The 19197-nt window shown below is 35.7% G+C and overlaps 1 protein-coding gene across 1 annotated transcript in view; it reads right to left on the bottom strand.

Annotated features, from left to right (window-relative positions):
• The window catches only part of GRID2 (glutamate ionotropic receptor delta type subunit 2), a 1564419-nt gene that overhangs the window by 321785 nt on the left and 1223437 nt on the right, over positions 1-19197 (bottom strand). Inside the window, exon 11 of the mRNA XM_049789891.1 lies at positions 5932-6244. Coding sequence (XP_049645848.1) covers positions 5932-6244 — 313 coding nt within the window. The remainder of the gene's footprint in view (positions 1-5931; positions 6245-19197) is intronic.

Below are 19197 nucleotides of genomic sequence, written 5' to 3'. Positions count from 1 at the left end.
AGAACTTTACAAGAAAACAACATCTAATCCCATCAAAAAATGGGGAGAAAAAATGAACAGACGCTTTGATAAAAAAAGATATACAAATGGCCAAAAGTCACATAAAAATGCTCCTCATCACTAATCATCAAGGAGATGCAAATCAAAACAATGATGAGATACCATATCACACTTCAGATATTGGCACACATCACAAAGAATGAGAACAATCAGTGCTGGTGGGGATTTGGAGAGAAAGGAACTCTTATCACTGCTGGTGGGAATGCCCTCTAGTCCAACCTCTATCGAATGCGATATGGAGATTCCTCCAAAATCTGGAAATTGAGCTCCCATTCGACCCAGCTATTCCACTCCTAGGGATATACCCTAAGAACACAAGAATACAATACAAAACCCCCTTCCTCACACCTATATTTATTGCAGCACTATTCACAATAGCCAGGCTCTGGAAACAACCAAGATGCCCTTCAAGAGAAGAATGGCTAAAGAAACTGTGGTACATATACACAATGAATATTATGCAGCCGTCAGGAGAGATGAAGTCATGAAATTTTCCTGTACATGGATGTACATGGAATCTATCATGCTGAGTGAAATAAGTCAGAGGGAGAGAGAGAGACGCAGAATTGTCTCAACATCTATGGTTTTAAGAAAAATAAAAGTCATTTTTGTAACAATCTTCAGAGACAATGAGAGGAGGGCTGGAACTTCCAGCTTACTTCATGAAGCTCACCACAAAGAGTGGTGAGTGCAGCTATAGAAATAATTACACAGAGAACTACCATAATCATGTGAATGAATGAGGGAACTGGAAAGCCTGTCTGGAGTACAGGTGGGGTTGGGGTGGGATGGATGGATTTTGGGACATTGGTGGTGGTATGTTGCACTGGTGAAGGGCATGTTCTTTACATGACTGAAACCTAATCACAATAATTTATGTAATCAAGATGTTTAAATAAAGAAAAAAATTTAAAAAAAGAAATATTTATTACAGCAGTTACTGTATTTGCAGTTGTTTCTTGTTTTGTTCTTCCAGTTCAATAAATTTTAAGAGTATATAGAAATTAATAAATTTATTAAACTAATAAATTATTTTAGAGTATAAGTTATATACTTCAGAGATTCATATCAACTAGTGAAATCACTGAAAATCTCTCTTCCATCCCATCAAAAATGGGGAAAAGAAATGAACAGACATTTACTCAAAGAAGAAATACAAATGGCTAAAAGACAAATAAAAATAATGCTCCACATCAGTAATCATCAGGGAGATGCAAATCAAAACAACTATGAGGTACCACCTCACACTCCAGAGATTGGCACACATCACAAAGAATGAGAACAAGCAGTGTTGGCGGGGATGTGGAGAAAAACGAACTCTTATTCCTGCTGATGGAAATGCCATCCAGTCCAACCTTTATGGAAAACAATATGATGATTCCTCAAAAATCTAGAATTGTGCCTACAATTGATCCAGGTATACCACTTCTAGGGATATATCCTCGGAACACACAAATACAATCCAAAAATCCCTTCCTCACGCCTATTTTCATTGCAGCACTATTTATAATAGCCAGACTCTGTAAACAACCAAGATGACCTTCATCAGATGAATGGCTAAAGAAACTGTGCTACATATACACAATGGCATCTTATGCAGCCATCAGGGGAGATGAAGTCATGAAATTTTCCTATACGTGGTAGTACATGAAATCTATTATGTTGAGTGAAATAAGTCAAAGAGAGAGAAATAGACAGAGAATGTTCTCATTCAACTCTGTGTTTTAAGAAAGATAGAAGACATTTTTGCAATAATTCTCAGAGACAAAAGAAATGAGGGCTGGAAGGTCCAGCTCATGATAGGAAGCTCACCACAAAGAGTGGTGAGTGCAGTTAGATAAATAACTACACTGACAGCTATCATAACAATGTGAATGAATGAGGGAAGTAGAAAGCCTATCAGGAGTCCCAGGCAGGGGTAAGGATGGGGAGGATGGAGAGTTGGGACATTGGTGATGAAAATGTTACATGGTGAAAGTGAGTGTTCTTTATATGATGGAAACCCAACTACAGGCATATTTGTTATCAATGTATTTAAATAAAGATATTTAAAAAATAAAAATATGTGACCATATGTGCGAACGAGGTCACAATTTACATAGGTCATAGTTCATGTGAAATAGTTTTAGATGCCCTTAATGATACTGATTCTATCTATAAACTCAATATATGGGATCTCTTAAAAAAAACAAATTTCAACTAATCACTGTAAGCATGTTTCTTGCAGAGAGATCTGCATAGACATGAAAATATAGGAGAGTGTAAAATGAGAACAAAACTTGCATAAAATTGGTCTCTCATTCATGCATTTAACTAGCTAATTCACAAGCTTTAATGTTCCAGTCAAGCAGATGTACTAAGTTTATCTCTATAATGGACCATACTGCTTTTGCACAGTTGAATTCCCTGAGCTGCTTTTTTTCTGTAATGCTTTGAAGGTACAGATTTTTAAAAATCGGGATCAGTAAGCAATTTGCACTTAGTTAATGCTTTTCTGCTTTTAGCTGTCTCTGAACTTGTATTTTCCCAGTAATCCATCTGATAGCACATGACATATCTTTTTATCCCCATTCAGTGTAATTTAGTGCCTCAATAAATACTCTAATTATAAAATAACAGCTGTTCTTTTTCTTAAATGGCTATATGTTATAGTAAATTTATCACTAATTCCTATTATATTCTGAAGCATTGACACTGTCATTGATTGATCTGATTATTTGTGAGCTTTTTCTGAATTGATTTTCATCAAATTATAAGGATATTCTGAGTATCTTATAATGAATTCACCTTTCCTTGGTTAATGAAAAACAGCAGCAATTCAAAGATGAATTAATCACATGTAATTCAGCATTATCCATCATTACAAATTTGTATAAATGTACAAACTACATAGTGAACAATTTATTGAGCTTGGAAAGAAAAGTACTTAACGTACTTTGAACTTTTGATAGCTGCTGCATGTTTTTAGAACAGGAAGACACACTAATCATATGAGGATTCTTTATATTTTTCCCTTGAGTAGACTCCAAAGTTATTGAAATTTTACAACCTGTTGGCAACATCTACAAACTCAATCCATAAATATTTTAGTGTTTTTAAAAATAAACGTTTAACCAATAGAAAATCTAATTATTATTGTTATTATTATTTTATTATTATGATGATTATTTGATTTTTGGGTCACACCTGGCAGTGCTCAGGGGTTACTCCTGGCTCTGCACTCAGAAATCATTCCTGGCAGGCTCAGGGTATCATATGAGATTTTGGAAATCAAACCAGGGTCAGGCTAGGGTTGGTAGCATGCAAGGCAAATGACTTACTGCTATGCTATCACTCTGACCCCAGGAAATCTCATTTAAATTCTGAAAAATTATATCAGTAGTGACACTTTGAATATTTTAAAGTTTATTATAAAGAGTTTACTGTCATTAGGGAACAAAATTATCATCTAAAAGCATTGCAGTTGAATCCATGGTAATTAATTTACTTCATGATATTTTATTTATATTATCTTCATGAATGGTTGAATATTGAATATTTCTGAAACAATGAATTATAGTCAAAATGACTATAAAGATAAATAGAATATTGTTTAATATTTAAATTTTTCAGATAAAAAACAATTATACTGTGGTAGGTAAAAACACTGAAATTTTTGATTATAAGAAACACAGATAATTTTTCAACAAAACCTTTTATAAAGAAGTAGCACTGATGCTTAGAAAACTGACATATGAAAGAAGGGTAAAAATAAAAATTGAATAATTTAGCAATGATGTAATTTCTGGAATTAAAAAGAGGATAAACAATAGCAGAAGTATTAAATAATATTGGTTTTGTTTAAGACAAAAAAGATTGGAGGAGAAGAGCCAATGTGAAACATAAAGTAATGGTTAAGAATCAAATATTGGGGCAGGTGTGAGAGCACAGTGGTAGGGTGTTTGCCTTGCATGTGGCCAATAATATATGACTCGGGTTTGATTTTTGCCATCCAATATGGTACCCTGAACCTGCCAGGAGAGATTTCTGAGCACACAGCCAGGAGTAACTCCTGAGTGCTGCCTGGTGTGGCCCCAAAATAACAATAACAACAAAAGAATCAAATATTGGATAGGAGTTAGTAGCATATTGCTCATATTTAATAACTCATATTTTTATTTTTATGCTCAGGGGTTACTCCTGGCTTGGCACTCAGAGATTGTTCCTGACTCAGAGAGGCTGGGAATCAAACCCACGTTCATCCTGGGTCAGCTGTGTGCAAGACAAATGTCCAGTGCTGTGCTACCATTCTGGGATAATTTTTATGTATAAACTGGACCTGGTGAGCCAAGAAACTGTTAGAAGAATAGGAATTATGTGACTAACTTTCCATGGTAGTGATTTCTTAGGTATATTTGTAAATGTGTGAAAATTATGTTCTTGAAGATGCAACTGGATAAAAAAAACACCTTGTCATTAAATTCTCATATTTCAAATGAGAAATGAACCAGACCTAATCTATCTCAATATTATCTCTCTAAATATAGAAAGCATTATGCTGAACAAAATAAATTAGTGAGAGGAAGATAGACACAAAATGATCACACTTATTTATGGAAGATAAAAAAGGTAGCATGGCAACAGCTAGAGACAATAAAAACAATGATCAAGGGGTCCAGTGAGTTCTCGGAACCTTGCCACAAACAACAGAGGAGTACAGTTAGGGTAGTGAAGAGACCACTATTACAATGATAGTTGGAAATGATAGCCCCGAAGAAGAACTTGGTGCTGAAAGGAGATTAAGTTTTATGCGTGATTCCCCTTCAGTAACAATATTGCAAACATTGGTGCCTAAAAGGAATTTAAAAAAAGATGGAGAGAGAAAGAGAACAAAAATATCTGTCACAGAGTAATCAGGGGAGAGGGTAGGGGCAATAGAGGAGATTAGTGATGGGGAATGTGCACAGATGAATGGTTTTATACATTGAAACACAATCATGAATATCTTTGTACCTGTCATAAGAAAAAAACTACAGTATTATGAACAACCTAATACATCACAGTATTTAAATAAATTTTAATATATAAATTACAAATATTTTTTTAAAAAATTGCACTTTTCCAGTCTCCTATTCTGATTGAACTTCATACTATTTACTTATTACAAAAGACACTATCTCATTTCGATTTTCATGATTTTATTGACACTTCTTTTGATCACAGTCTGTGGGATTCTGAATACTATCTAGTTAGCATTAGAAAATAATTTGTCCTTGGGTTTGTGTTAGAGATCTCTGAATAGGAGAGCTCCTCTTTAAACTTCTCGTTTACAGTTGCTTCCTTGTTGGTTTTTTAAGAAGATGATTTGTCCAATTGTGAGCAAGTGTTAAACTTCCATTCTATTTTAGTAGTCTTCAGGTGTGTTAGTATTTATATTTTTCAACATTTAATAGTATATGTAAACAAGTATCAAATTATTTTATTGTCTTGATGATTTATATATGATGTCCATTTATGTCTGGATTATGACTTTTTAAATTTAAAACCTATTTTGTCTGATATAAGTATGGTAATCCCTATCTTAGGATTCATTTTACCTGTTTGGTTATTATTTGAATGTCAGAGCATAAAACTGATTTTCATGTGACCCTTATTTATGTCTGTCATTCATTTTTGGCATTTTAATAGCTTTTGTTAAACTTATATCAAAGGGTTACTAGCCATTTTTGTTGGAAATCTACTAAAATTAATATCCACTAGGCTTTCAGTTTCCCCTGAACATGGACTTTCTAATACATATTAATGTTATATACTAAAACTTCTTAATAAAATTCATGGCATTTGAAACACCAAGTCATTATTATATATATATATTTTTTTTTTCCTTCTTACCTTGTTGAACAAAGGATCCATACACAAACCACATGGAGTTGTAAAGAGTAGTAGAAGTCATTGATCCCATTTGTAGTCGTGGAGGATTAAGCCAATTCAAGAGGTAGACGAGTAGACCCACCAGAAGAACTGTGCCAGCAATGCAAGCCCATAGAGAGAGATCAAATGGTGCAAGACAAGCAAACATATCCACTGTTTTCTCAGCCCTTCGCAGTAGTACTCCCACGGAATAGTCCATATAACGTGTTGTAAAGTCCACCACATTCTCACGGTCTGGAGTGATAGTTAAAGCAGAAATCCCTATGTCTGCTCGCTGAAAAATTGAAAGAGAAAGGAATATATTAAAATACAAAAAAAAAAAAATCTGATTTGACACTTATGCTTCTCTTGAGCAAAAAAATCTGATGACTCAGGGAGTAAGTTAAGTCACTTTATATAAGTGAAAACTACCACAGAGATTCCTTAGAGAAAACCTAGGTGTGAATTTTCTTTCTTTTTTTTTTTTTAGCAACTTATCTTCACCAGGGTCAGACAAACTACTTAATTCATATTACTAGTGGTTGTGAAACCAATAAAGAATATTTCAGATACTAATAATTCTGAAGGAAATTGACTTTTTCCCTGGGGTCATTTTTCAAAGCCATCATTAATAAATAGCAAAGGTAGAAACTTCCTTTAAGGAATTCTTTCTTAGAACATGTGCTAAGATATTCAATATGTTCTTAATTTGCAAATCACTAGTAAGGCTATTTTTTTTAAAACTCAACATGATATTCAATTTGTGGTTTAAAGTTCTCTGTATCAAATTTATATTATTGAATCTTAAATATATTAGTTCATTATAGTTTTCACAGCAGTATCAATATTGAATGACTAATCTCAAAAACATTTTAATGAGCAATTAAAGATTAGAAAGACATAATTATTATTGAAGTCATAACCATTATTACAACATCTCTGTGTTCTCAATAATAGCACACAAATGACAGCATATGTTATTTCACTTATTTAAAAACAGCAGAATTGCAGTGATAATACAGAAGAAATGATTTAATATTTAATTTCTAAGATATAAGTAAACATTTAAACACGTAAAAAATTATTGTTACTAACATTTATTCTGTGGTGATGAATTTAGTTGTGGATATCTCCCAGCAATACAAATGGAAACTGGTTAAGTATTTTCACTTCTTTAACTTTTATTTTACTAGTAAACTAATGAAAAAACATACTGCATACTTTTGGCAAATGTGCCTAAAAGAAAACTTCACAAACGCAGACAGCTTTTGTCTGAAACAATAATGACTTCAAAATTTTTAGCTAAATTAAGAGTTGTGTTTGTATATATAAATATATATGCATGCATTCATATGCACACACATGGAATATGTTAAATATTAGCCTTTCTCATTTTCCTGATAATGAAAAATGTATTATTTTCCTCTCTATAATTAGGTGAAGAACAACATTTTCAAGAGTCACTCAGTTTTCAAAATTCATTGATTATTAGTCATTTTGAAAAATTATTCAGATTTTACATTCTAAAACTTCTATAAAGATAATTAGGAAAATTTTTAAGGCTGATCAGTCTTAGTACACACGCACATGAAAATAACTTTTCACATTTACACTTAAAATATTTAAAGTTGAACAGTTGAACTAGGAAAGGATCAGTGATGCTTTTATGAACAGTGACACGAATCTGAGTTTATATAAGAAAAATGATCCTCATTCACGCGCAACTCATTTGAGTTCTAGGATATAAAAAGGTTATAGACTGTCTTCTATATACTGACTGATTGCCTAGATATTGGATTATTACTGAGAGATCAGAAATATCTCCATTTTTTCAAGGTTAAGGGGAAAATCTCTACATTTCTAGTAAAGAGTTGCCTTTGAAATGTCTCCTCTGTGGGATAAGAGAGAGTTTTAATTGACTTGGAGGACACGTACATTTCTTAGCTTTGGAAATCATAGAAGTGGAAATCATCCATCCATGAAAAACAGAGGTCTACAGATACAGTTGGGCTCTACTGATGTCTTCCATTACAGAAAGAATTAGAATATGTATGAATCTTTATAACTTAAAAGTTGAGAAACAAATATTTGAATAAAATATTTAAAAATCAAGATGTTTTTTCAGAGGACAAAACCTATTAAAGGTGGGACTGGAGCGGTGGTTCAAACCGTAAGGCATCTGCCTTGCCTATGGTAGTCTAAGACCGAGGTTCAATCTCCTGGCGTCCCATATGGTCCCCAAAGCCAGGAGCGATTTCTGAGTGCATAGCCAGGACTTACCCCTGAGTTTCACCGGGTGTGGCCCAAAAACCAACCATCCAAACAAACAAACAAAAGCTATTAAAGGGATTAAGAATAGTAAAATGTTTTGTTTTGATTTTTGGGTCACACCCGGTGACGCTCAGGAGTTACTCTTGACTATGCGCTCAGAAATTGCTCCTGGTTTGGGGGACCATATGGGACACCGGGGTCTATCCTGGCTCACTTGCATGCAAGCCAAAGGCCTTACTGCTGCGCTATTGATGTCGCCCTAGAGTGGTAACTTGTTTGAATCTTTTCTCCTCAGGATTGATACATGATATTTTAAATTAAATTATGGACATGAAGTAATGCCATAATAAAGTGAATTTTGGCAGTTTTAATTGAGATGCATGAAAATTTATAATACAATATGAAAGTAAATTTTCAGTAAAATATTATCTTCAGGTTTCTTTATATGTTATAGGCAAAGATTAGAAGTTGTGTCCCTTCTGCTTGAAAAATCTATCCTGGAACATTAACACTGTACTTTTAATTTTTCTAAGCTTCAACTTAATTATTTCTGAAATTGGTGTATCTTTTTTATACCTGTATTTGTGAGAACTGATTTATCATTCTTCCTTCATACCTCACAAGGGATCATAGAATGTGACTGTCAGGGTAACCTTGGGTATGTGATGACCTAAGGTCTAAACTCATGAAGTCATGCTCACCTTAGTATTAAAACCACTGAACCATTATCCAAACCCTCAATAAAGTTTGCATCAGTTCATGAACGTACTATCAAAGTTGAACCCACAACCTCTTTCTTACTGGGAAAGCGTTTTTAAATTAGTGGACCACTTCTCTGGCTCCATCATTTATCTCAGTCTTAATGCTTAAAAATACTTTTCCAACCCTGAATCAGCCTTTCAGGTGGTGCATTTATGTTTTGTTTTAGAACATTAAAGTATTGATTCACTAATTGAAGTACTAATGATCTAAAATATTTGATGACAACTACATTGATCATAATGGCCCCAAGTACTTTTTCTTTCCAGAATGCCAGAGTCAGAAATTAACCACAAATAAAAATTAGGAAAAACTTAAACACATGAGGCCAGAGCAATAGCACAGCAGTAGGGCGTTTGCTTGCACATGGCTTACCCAGGATGGATCTGGGTTCAATCCCCAGTGCCCCATATGGTCCCCCAAGCCAGAATGATTTCTGAGCGCATAGCCAGGGGTAACCCCTGAGTGTCACCATGTTTGGCTCCAAAACCAGGGGAAAAAAACCCATAAATGTATAAAGACTAATGAGTGTGATTCAGGGAGAGAATCTACAGCCACGCTGAACTTGGTAGAACCAGTATCAAGGTAGGCCTTGGGATGGGGCAGGTCCAATCTCTGTCTTTCTAGAGGGCCAGTTTTCTGCAGACCCATTCACCCCCACTTATAATCAAATTTAAATGAACCAATTCCACCAACAGTTTTGGAGGGAAGCCATTGTGGCATGAACCTGGTAGGTCTGAGACCCTATATTGCTCACACATCTTACTGTTATAACTGTGAGAATACATGACAGAGCATGCAGCTGTGTGACACTTCCAAAGTTAACAATACTGACAGTTCCATAGGAATACATGAGACAGGAAAGATCTGTAGAAGCCACTCAGCTCAATTAGTTCATATGTTGTATCAAGCAATATAAAGCAAATTATTTTATGCTTGCTAAAGGGGAATGTTTAAATATCTTGCTAAATGGGTGTGGGTGGGAAACTAGTGGAGTGAAGGTGGCATTGGTGTTGAAATATTGACTACTTAAAATTACTGTATTATGAATAACTTTGTAAATCACAGCTTTTTAATAATGCTTCAGACGGGGTAAAAAGCAAATCAGACAGAAATGAACGAGTACCAAATAATATCACTAACCTGTGGCATACAGAGCAATAAAATGCATGTATAGATGCTAAAGTCTTGTTGCATTACAAGACTCACAAGATTATACACCGAGGAGAGATGGAGAGAATGAAGATGTAGAATAGACATGATGTAATGACAGTGAAGAAGGACTGGGGCACATTGAGAAAATAAAAGTACAGTAACTGTACAACAAAATTATGAAAATTAGCCCTATTCTAACCATGTTACTTAAATATAATTTAAAATATGATTCTCAATAATTATAAGGGCAAGATGAAATCAGAATACATGCCATCCTTTGATCTGTGCAAAAGCAAAGATAGCTAACTACAGAAGACTGACTGTGACAACCATGACGGGGCAGAACTTATCCTGGGACCAGTAAAAATGACCCTAGTCTAAGCTAGTTCTCTAATTCCAGAGGTATGACTGAGATAGCTGCAACCAAGCAGAAATTCTGGAAACATAATGAAAGACTCCATCCACAATGGAGCAGAAAGATTCCAGACACCACAAAAGAATCTAAGGGAGAATAAAAGACCATGTATGAAGATTAGTTATTCCCATGAGAGTATACTTCAAGGCAGAGAAACCCTGTATCTCTTAGGCTAAAGGAATTCCCTTTCTAATCTCCCCAATATTTACTGTGCCTATGCAAAAAAAAAAAAAAAAAAAAGAAGCAACAATTAATTTTTTTGTTACTGTTGTTGGATTTTTCGGATTTTTTTTGTTTGTTTGGTTGGGTTTTTTTGTTTTGTTTTGTTTTTATTTTGGGAATGTGGTTATTGTTTGGTAGTTGTTGTTTTTATTGTTGTGGTGCTTTTTTGGGTTTTTTGTTTGATTTTTTGGGGGTCATTGTAGTTTTTTTGTATTATTGGTGTGTTTTTCTTCCTTTTTCCCTTTCTTCTCTTAAATTGATAATTATAGCCACTAGAAATACTCCTCCCATTTTTTGCTTGTTTGATTTTTGCCCTATTGTTTTCTTTTTTTTTTTTCAAACGAACCACATAACTTGAACCACCTTGTTTTGTCTCATAAATTGATGGGGAAACAATTGAAGGTACCAAGACCTGACAGTCGTATGTACATTGAGTAGAAATAAAAAATGATCAAACTTAAACACCAAATCCAAAGCCAACGACAAACAAAATCGATACCCAATCTACTACAAGCTAGACACAGAGGGACCACCTATACTAGCAGCCTGGGGGGAGGGGGAAGAGGGACATGGGATGCATGCTGAAAACAGGGATGGAGGGAGCATAACATTGGTGGTAGAAATGTCCCTGATTCAATGTCACTATGTACATAAACTATTACTGTACAAGATTTGTAATTCACTTTAGTCAAAATAAAAGTTTTATTTAAAAATTTAAAAAATATTTGATAAGGGTCCTGGAGCAATAGTACAACAGGTAGGGTGCTGTCCTGCATGTGGCTTACTGGGGTTTGATCTGCAGCATGCCACACACCCCTGAAAATCTGGGGCCGGTGAGGTGGCGCTAGAGGTAAGGTGTCTGCCTTGCAAGCGCTAGCCAAGGAAGGATCACGGTTCGATCTCCCGGCGTCCCATATGGTCCCCCCAAGCCAGGGGCAATTTCTGAGCACTTAGCCAGGAGTAACCTTTGAGCATCACATGGGTGTGGCTCGAAAAACAAACAAACAAAAAAAAAACTCTGTCAGTAGTGATATCTGAGTGCAGTTAGCTATAGTGACCCTGCAAAGAAATCTTCACTTAGGAAGTGATTTATATGAAATATTGTTGCAATTCAGCCCTTGATGGGGCTGGAAGGTGATGAGATGAAGGGTCCTCCAGCTTGGACCACTGAACTGCCACCCTGTTCTAAGGATTCAGGATAGCGGCAGGTAAAAAACTCGCAGGCAGTCAGGCTTCAGGAGATATCAACTTTATTCAGTGGATAAGGCTGAAGACTCCTCCAGAATGAGCCCCAGCCTTCCTCAGACCCTTGCTTTTATAGACAAGAATCAGGTAGCACCCTAAGGTGGGAGCAGAATACCAAGTAAGGACAAATCCAATATACGATCACCAGGTCACACCCTAGGGTGGGGCAAATTATTGTTTAGGGTAGGATCAGTAACCCAACATCTCTCCCTTTTTGAATAATGAATGAAGAACTATAATAAGCTTTCGTTTTCCTAACTTCCTCTAGCCAAAGGCGGGAACTTTCATATTCCCATAGCAATGAAGTTTAAAGTGTAAAATTAAAAAAATATAATGGCTACATAGTGACTAGGAGGAATAGGGAGCCCCAACAATTCTAATATTGTAATCTATGCTTACAGCATTAAAAAAAAACGAGACGTAGGAAATAAAAGTCAAATTCACTGCCCGGCACCATCTTGGTGACTTTCTCAAACTGATGAGCAGTGAGTGCTAGTTTACTATATTAATCTTATTTTTTATAGTGAAGACTGTAAGCATAATTTTCTTAGCCAAGCTCCACCTACATCTAAAAAGTAGTCAAAGGTCAACTGGTTGTTACCGTTAATAATTATGACTCAGCAAAAAAGCCACCAAAAGCTTCTATCAGCTTTCCAACAAAAAACGCCAAATAATCAGGGTGCCATATTGCTTGTTGTGCTTACTTTCAAGCCTATTCTAGAATGAAAACTGTGTCACTAGCTGGAATAAAAAGGTTCAAATTTTCCCTTAAACCAGGTGTGTGTCTGTCCAGATTATTTGCTGGGCATTGACAACAAAGGACTTCTAACTACTGTCCAAGTCTTCTCAAACTTAGTCGCACAGCTGTCCCCAAGTATTCATTATTTTAAATTATTTTCCTTTGCTCTGTATCATTTTGAATAATGATTCCTGGTCCCCAAAGGCTCTTTTGGAACATGAGCATAAATGGAAAATGAATAAACTCATAATAATAGATCAGGGCAGCAGCTTGAAAACAAATTCTCAAAATACTAGATATATGTAAGTTATTTGAATTAAACTTCCAACCAGAATTCCTGATAATAAAGTATAAAACATATTTTGAGAATATTTCTTTTTTTTAATTTTTATTGTGACCAAAGTGCATTACAAATCTTTCACTGCATCATTTATGGTATATAGTTACAATGAATGAGGGGCATTCCCACAACCAGTGCTGCCCTCCCTCTGCCCCTGTTCCCTGTATGCATCCCATATCTCCCTCCTCTACCCCCCGGTATGCTAGTGCAACTGGTCTTCACTTTACAGTTTGTTGTAGATTAAGCATCTATTCCACCATTATTGGAGATAAAAAGGATAAGAAAAAGGGGAGAAAAAAATTTGGTGACAAGTACCAAAAAAGAAAGAAGAGAGAGAGAAAAAAAAAGAAAAGAAAAATGGAAGAAAAAAGAAAAAAATGGACTCGGCAAATAAAAATAAAAATAAATCTCTAAATAATAACCACAAGAGTGAAAAAGAATGAGAAAAGTGGAAGAAAAAGAAGGAAAATAAAGTCAAAAACTAATAAATCAAAACAAAACAAGAAAAAGTATGGGTGCTGGAGTGGTAGGGTTTGGCGTTCCCCCCACTTTTTTTTTTTTTTTTTTGCATAGGCACAGTAAGCATTGGGGAAGAAAGGGAATTCTCATGGCTTAAGAGATTCAGGGTTTCTCCATCCTTGAAGCATACCATCATGGGATCAACCCCTGGCTCCATATATACTCATTACGCCATCCCAAAGGCTTTTTTGTGATGCCAGGAAAGTTTCCTGTCGGTTGTGTGTGAGAAAATCAAGCCTCTGTAGCTAGCCATTTGGTATTTGTGCAGGTTATAGGTCAGGGTCTAGGATAGAGTCTCTAGGTTCTAGAGGTTCCTATCCATCGTCGTTGTGGTGTTCAGTCTTCTGTAACACTTGGTCCTATTTTCGTTCAGTCCCTAAGCCGAAGCCTAGGATATTATGGATCCAAAGGTTCTGCTCAGTCTCTGTTGTCCAAGTTGGATCTCTGCAATAAGACATCTTGTTGTTATTGTTTTTTTTTTTTTTTTTTTTTTTTTTTTTTTTATGTGTCCTGGACTACAGCCTAGGGTAGGGTTTTCCTTATTAGTCCCAAGGTAGGCTCTGTTCAGTCACGGTTGTCAAAGTCAGTTTTCTGTTGTTGGTGCTCTTATTTTTCACAGTTCAAAGGACGATATCTCTTCTGATTTCCATTTAGTGTTAGGTGATGTGATAGGACAGCCTGGTCTTAGGTCAAGTTTTCCTTTCCTTGTTGTCATATCAAAATTGGCACAAGTTGGTGCCAGAGTAGTGTTATAAATCTCCTAATGAAGCTTAGTTCCTGGTGGTGTTGCCAGGAGCTGTATCATTTCTACGTCGGGGATCTGGGGTTCCAGATTGGACTAATACTGTCCAATCTCCTGGGAACTGATTGTATCCACATGACACATGTTCAGGATGGGAGGCACCCTTCTGCTATAAAAAGTGAGTTCTTATCCCTAGAAGATAAGGTCTTGTTTCTGTGTCTATGGTTTTCCCTTTTCTTACTGTGCCCATACAAAAACGTATGGTGTAATACTGTGTTGCTGGTGCTATTCTGGGGAGAATATTTCTTATATAAATCTGAGCTAAAAGGCCAGAAGAAAATCAAAGTGAGTAGGACATTTACTTTGCATGAAGTTGACCTGGGTTTTATTGCTGGCGTCCCAGAGTGTCCCTTTCCACCCTGAGTCAGGCGAGCTCTCAGTGCAGATTCAGGATTAAACCCTAAGAACTGATTCATGGCCCCTAAACTAATATACACATATGGTTAAATAATGTAGTAACTGACTAAAATATTAAATAGAGGGGTTCAAAATAAAAAATTAAATATATGAAAATTGAATTAAATAAACAATACTGAGGCAGGAACATTTAACTTGCATGTGACCAACTCAGGTTTGGTCCCCAGCATCCTATATAACCCCCTAAATTCCACTTGGAGTGATCCTTGAGTGCAGAGTCAAGAGAGAGCCCAAACTCCACTGGTTGTGAATTAAAAGCTAAAATGAAAACAAAAAATATCGCATAGAAGGACTCCTCATAAGTGTCTGTATCATCAGACATGTTATAGGCCAGAAAGTAGTGGTAGTACAAATACATATATAAAGTAATAAAGGAAGATATTTGCACCATAAATATTATTCCTAGGTAGAGTATCACCAATGTTTTAGGAACAATGAATAGATTTTAATCCAAGCAACTGTTATTGAAATCCATTACCTCTTTACTGGTTCTCAAGAAACACAAAGCAGGTGCTTTCACCCTGCTCCCTTCCAGGTAAACAACAAAAGTCTAGTCCCTCCTATTCTGCCTTTCCCTTTCCATGCAACTTTCCATCCACACTTTACTCAAAGGATCTGACTAAGTTCTTTCTCACTACTTGCACAAACACTAATCACTCCACTGTGAGAAGGTGAATTCTTGCTAAATTTGCAGTCAATATCCAACATTCTCTCTAGTTAAGGACTTAATATCCAGCTATACCACCACTACATTTGTTAAAAAAATCATCAGATTCCATATAGAGTGGTTGAATTAAACTAGTAAAGTCATAATTACAATATAATATATTATGGGAGCACTGGGTCAATGTTCAGACCATCTGGAACTCAGGGCTCCACTCTAGCACCAAAAAAGGGAAAAAAGACTTCAGCCACTTTTAATGATGAGGAAAATTTTCAAGGAAATCCTCAGATAAATAACTTTTAACTCCAAGAAAACTTAGATTAACAGTTCTCTTAATGATCACTGAACTAATGAAATTGTTGTAATAAAGAAAAAACTATTAATCACGTGTAGGTACGAATATTAGTTGATTTACAATGAAAAAATATGTATATAGAGATTTCTCACAAAAGTTATTCTAGAGTAGGTGTCGTGAACTCACGGCCTGCGGGCCCTCCATACAACATTTTGTGGCCTTGCCCAAGAGGAATCTTTTTTTGTTTTGTTTTGTTTTAGTTGTTTGGGTCACACCCCCAAATGTTCAAGGCTTACTGCTGACTTTGCACTCAAGGATCACCCCGACTTTGCCTCCTGCGGCCCCCAGGTAAATTGAGTTAGAGACCCCTGTGAGGGACCAGGTAGGGTGCTAGCCTTGCAAGGTGTAGACCTGGGTTGGATCCTTGAATCCAACATGGTCCTACAAGAATCTCCAAGAGTTATCCCTGAGTGCAGACCAGGAGTAAAATCTAATATTTGTAGATACACCAAAGTAATAATTGAGCTGCCATATAATATAATCATTCAACTTGCACCTACCCAGACATATTAATTAAAAGTATATGCATACCTATCTTCATTGAACCACAAATATCTAAAAACTGAAAAATAAACGAATTTAAAAAGTTGTGATATATATAAAATATGCTCAATGGAATACTATGCATCTTTAATAAAGGTTGAAACCATACAGTTCACTCAACTTGGATGGAAGAGGATGCTATCATGCTAAGCAAGGTACATAAAAAGGAGGGGAAACACTGTATATTAACACTTATATTACATATACAAAGAAACAATAATGGGAATGGAATATATTCAACGATGGCAATCACTTTCCCTGGATTACAAATGGAGAATATAAGTAAGGGCTGAAATGATGGGCAGGAGAAATTAAGACATGTACTAGAGGACACTGAATTCTGAACACTTGGATGGTGAAAAGTTCAGTTAGGTTTGTTACACTTAGAAAATAAAAATAAAAAAATACAAACTTAATACTACTGTAAACATGACCCAAACTATCAACTATAAACAAAATTGTGAAGGAGGTGGAGTAGGGGGTGAGTGAAACATTGGGACACTGGTGGAAGGAAACTGACACTAATGAGTGTGATGTTGAAATACTTCATGCATCTATTGTTAACAGTGTTATGAATTTATGTTGCCTAAATAAAAATTGGAGAATGGAGAATGTCTATATAAAGAAAAGAAAAACAATAGCAAAGCGAAAGTGTCAGACACTGTAAGGCTGAAACTCAAACAGGAACAACTTTGAAGCTGTATCTCATGTGGTTCAATTAAAAATTCTATTTTAAGAAATCACTCTAGGGGCCAGAGTGAGTGTATAGTGGGTAGGGAATTTTCTTGTACACGAGGCTGATTGATTCTCAATCTTTGGTAATGGTCCTCCAAGCCTGCTAGTTGTAATTTCTGGGTACAGAACCAGGAGTAAACATTGACAGCAATTGGGTGTGGCCCCAAAACAAACAACCAAATAATCATCTAGTTTTCTTAACAATATTGCCATTTAGTCATATTTTTGCAATATGTACTTTCAGTGTTTTGTAAAGAGCATTACTGTATTCAAAATTTATGTGTAATAAGAAATTCATCTTCTTATGAATAGTAAATACCATCAAGAAGAAATGAACTATTTTTAACAACTTACAACACATCTGAATAACACTCTCAGTATCAGAAAACATATCAAAGTAAATACTTTTTTTTCTTATCTGGGATGTCAGTTATAAGTGCATACCACATCTCTTTTTCATGTTTTGTTTTTTGATGGGGGGGTATGGGGAGATGTTGGGCTCACCCAGCTTTGCTCAGGAATTACTCCTAGCTCCCGCTCTCAGAAATCATTCCTGGCAGGCTCAGGGGACTATATGAGATGCCCACAATCAAACCTAGGTCGGTCCCAGGTTGGCCGAACACTTTACAGCACTGCTATTGCTCAAGCTATTGTCTTGTTTATAACAGACTACTTAAAAATACACATATGAGCTTTGTAAAAACATAACTCTAGAATAGTATTTATTTGAACTTAGAAATTCAAAATAATTAAAAATGCTTGTCAGCGTCGATTATTTTTTAGCACCTATATCCTTATATAAAGTGTTTTTATTTTTCCAACTGGAAAATAATTAAATCATTTATGGACTTTTTTTATTTGCACAATTTCTGTATAATCAAATTTTTGTTTTCTTATCTTGGTGTTCCCAAGTTTGAATTGTTCAAAATTTTTAAAAAAATATTTAACTACTTTTTATATTCCATATATATATATTGTCAGTACAAGAGTATGTGCTTTTGGCCATTTGTATTTCTTTTTTATCAAAGTGTCTGTTCATTTCTTCTCCCCATTTTTTGATGGGATTAGATGTTTTTTTTTTTTTTGAACATGAAAAAATGCTCCTCGTCACTAATCATCAGAGAGATGCAAATCAAAACAACGATGAGATACCACCTCACACCACAGAGATTGGCTCACATCACAAAGAATGAGAACAATCAGTGCTGGCGGGGATGTGGAGAGAAAGGAACTCTTATCCACTGCTGGTGGGAATGCCCTCTAGTACAGCCTCTATGGAAAGCGATATGGAGGTTTCTTCAAAAACTGGAAATTGAGCTCCCATTCGACCCAGCTATTCCACTCCTAGGGATATACCCTAGGAGCACAAGAATACAATACAAAAACCCCTTCCTCACACCTATATTTATTGCAGCACTATTCACAATAGCCAGGCTCTGGAAAAAACCAAGATGCCCTTCAACAGACGAATGGCTAAAGAAACTGTGGTACATATACACAATGGAATATTATGCAGCCATCAGGAGAGATGAAGTCATGAAATTTTCCTATACATGGATGTACATGGAATCTATCATGCTCAGTGAAATAAGTCAGAGGGAGAGAGAGAGAGACGCAGAATAGTCTCACTCATCTATGAGTTTTAAGAAAAATAAAAGTCATTTTTGTAACAATCCTCAGAGACAATTAGAGGAGAGCTGGAACACCAGCTCACTCCATGAAGCTCACCACAAGAGTGGTGAGCACAGTTATAGAAATAACTACACTGAGAACTACCATAATCAAGTGAATGAATGAGGGAACTGGAAAGCCTGTCTGGAGTACAGGTGGGGGTGGGGTGGGATGGAGGGAGATTTGGGACTTTGGTGGCGGGAATGTTGCACTGGTGAAGAGGGGTGATCTTTATATGACTGAAACCTTATCACAATCATTTATGTGATCAATATATTCAAATAAAGAGAAAAAAAGTCAATAAAATTCTGTTCATTGGGAAAAAAAAAGAGTATGTGCTTTTTAATTTTAAAGATATCAAATTCAATTTCTTTAAAAATTCGATATAAATTTTCC

This window comes from Suncus etruscus, chromosome 16, assembly GCF_024139225.1.
Source record: "Suncus etruscus isolate mSunEtr1 chromosome 16, mSunEtr1.pri.cur, whole genome shotgun sequence".
Taxonomy (NCBI): domain Eukaryota; kingdom Metazoa; phylum Chordata; class Mammalia; order Eulipotyphla; family Soricidae; genus Suncus; species Suncus etruscus.
This window is presented reverse-complemented; position numbering and strand designations above follow the sequence as displayed.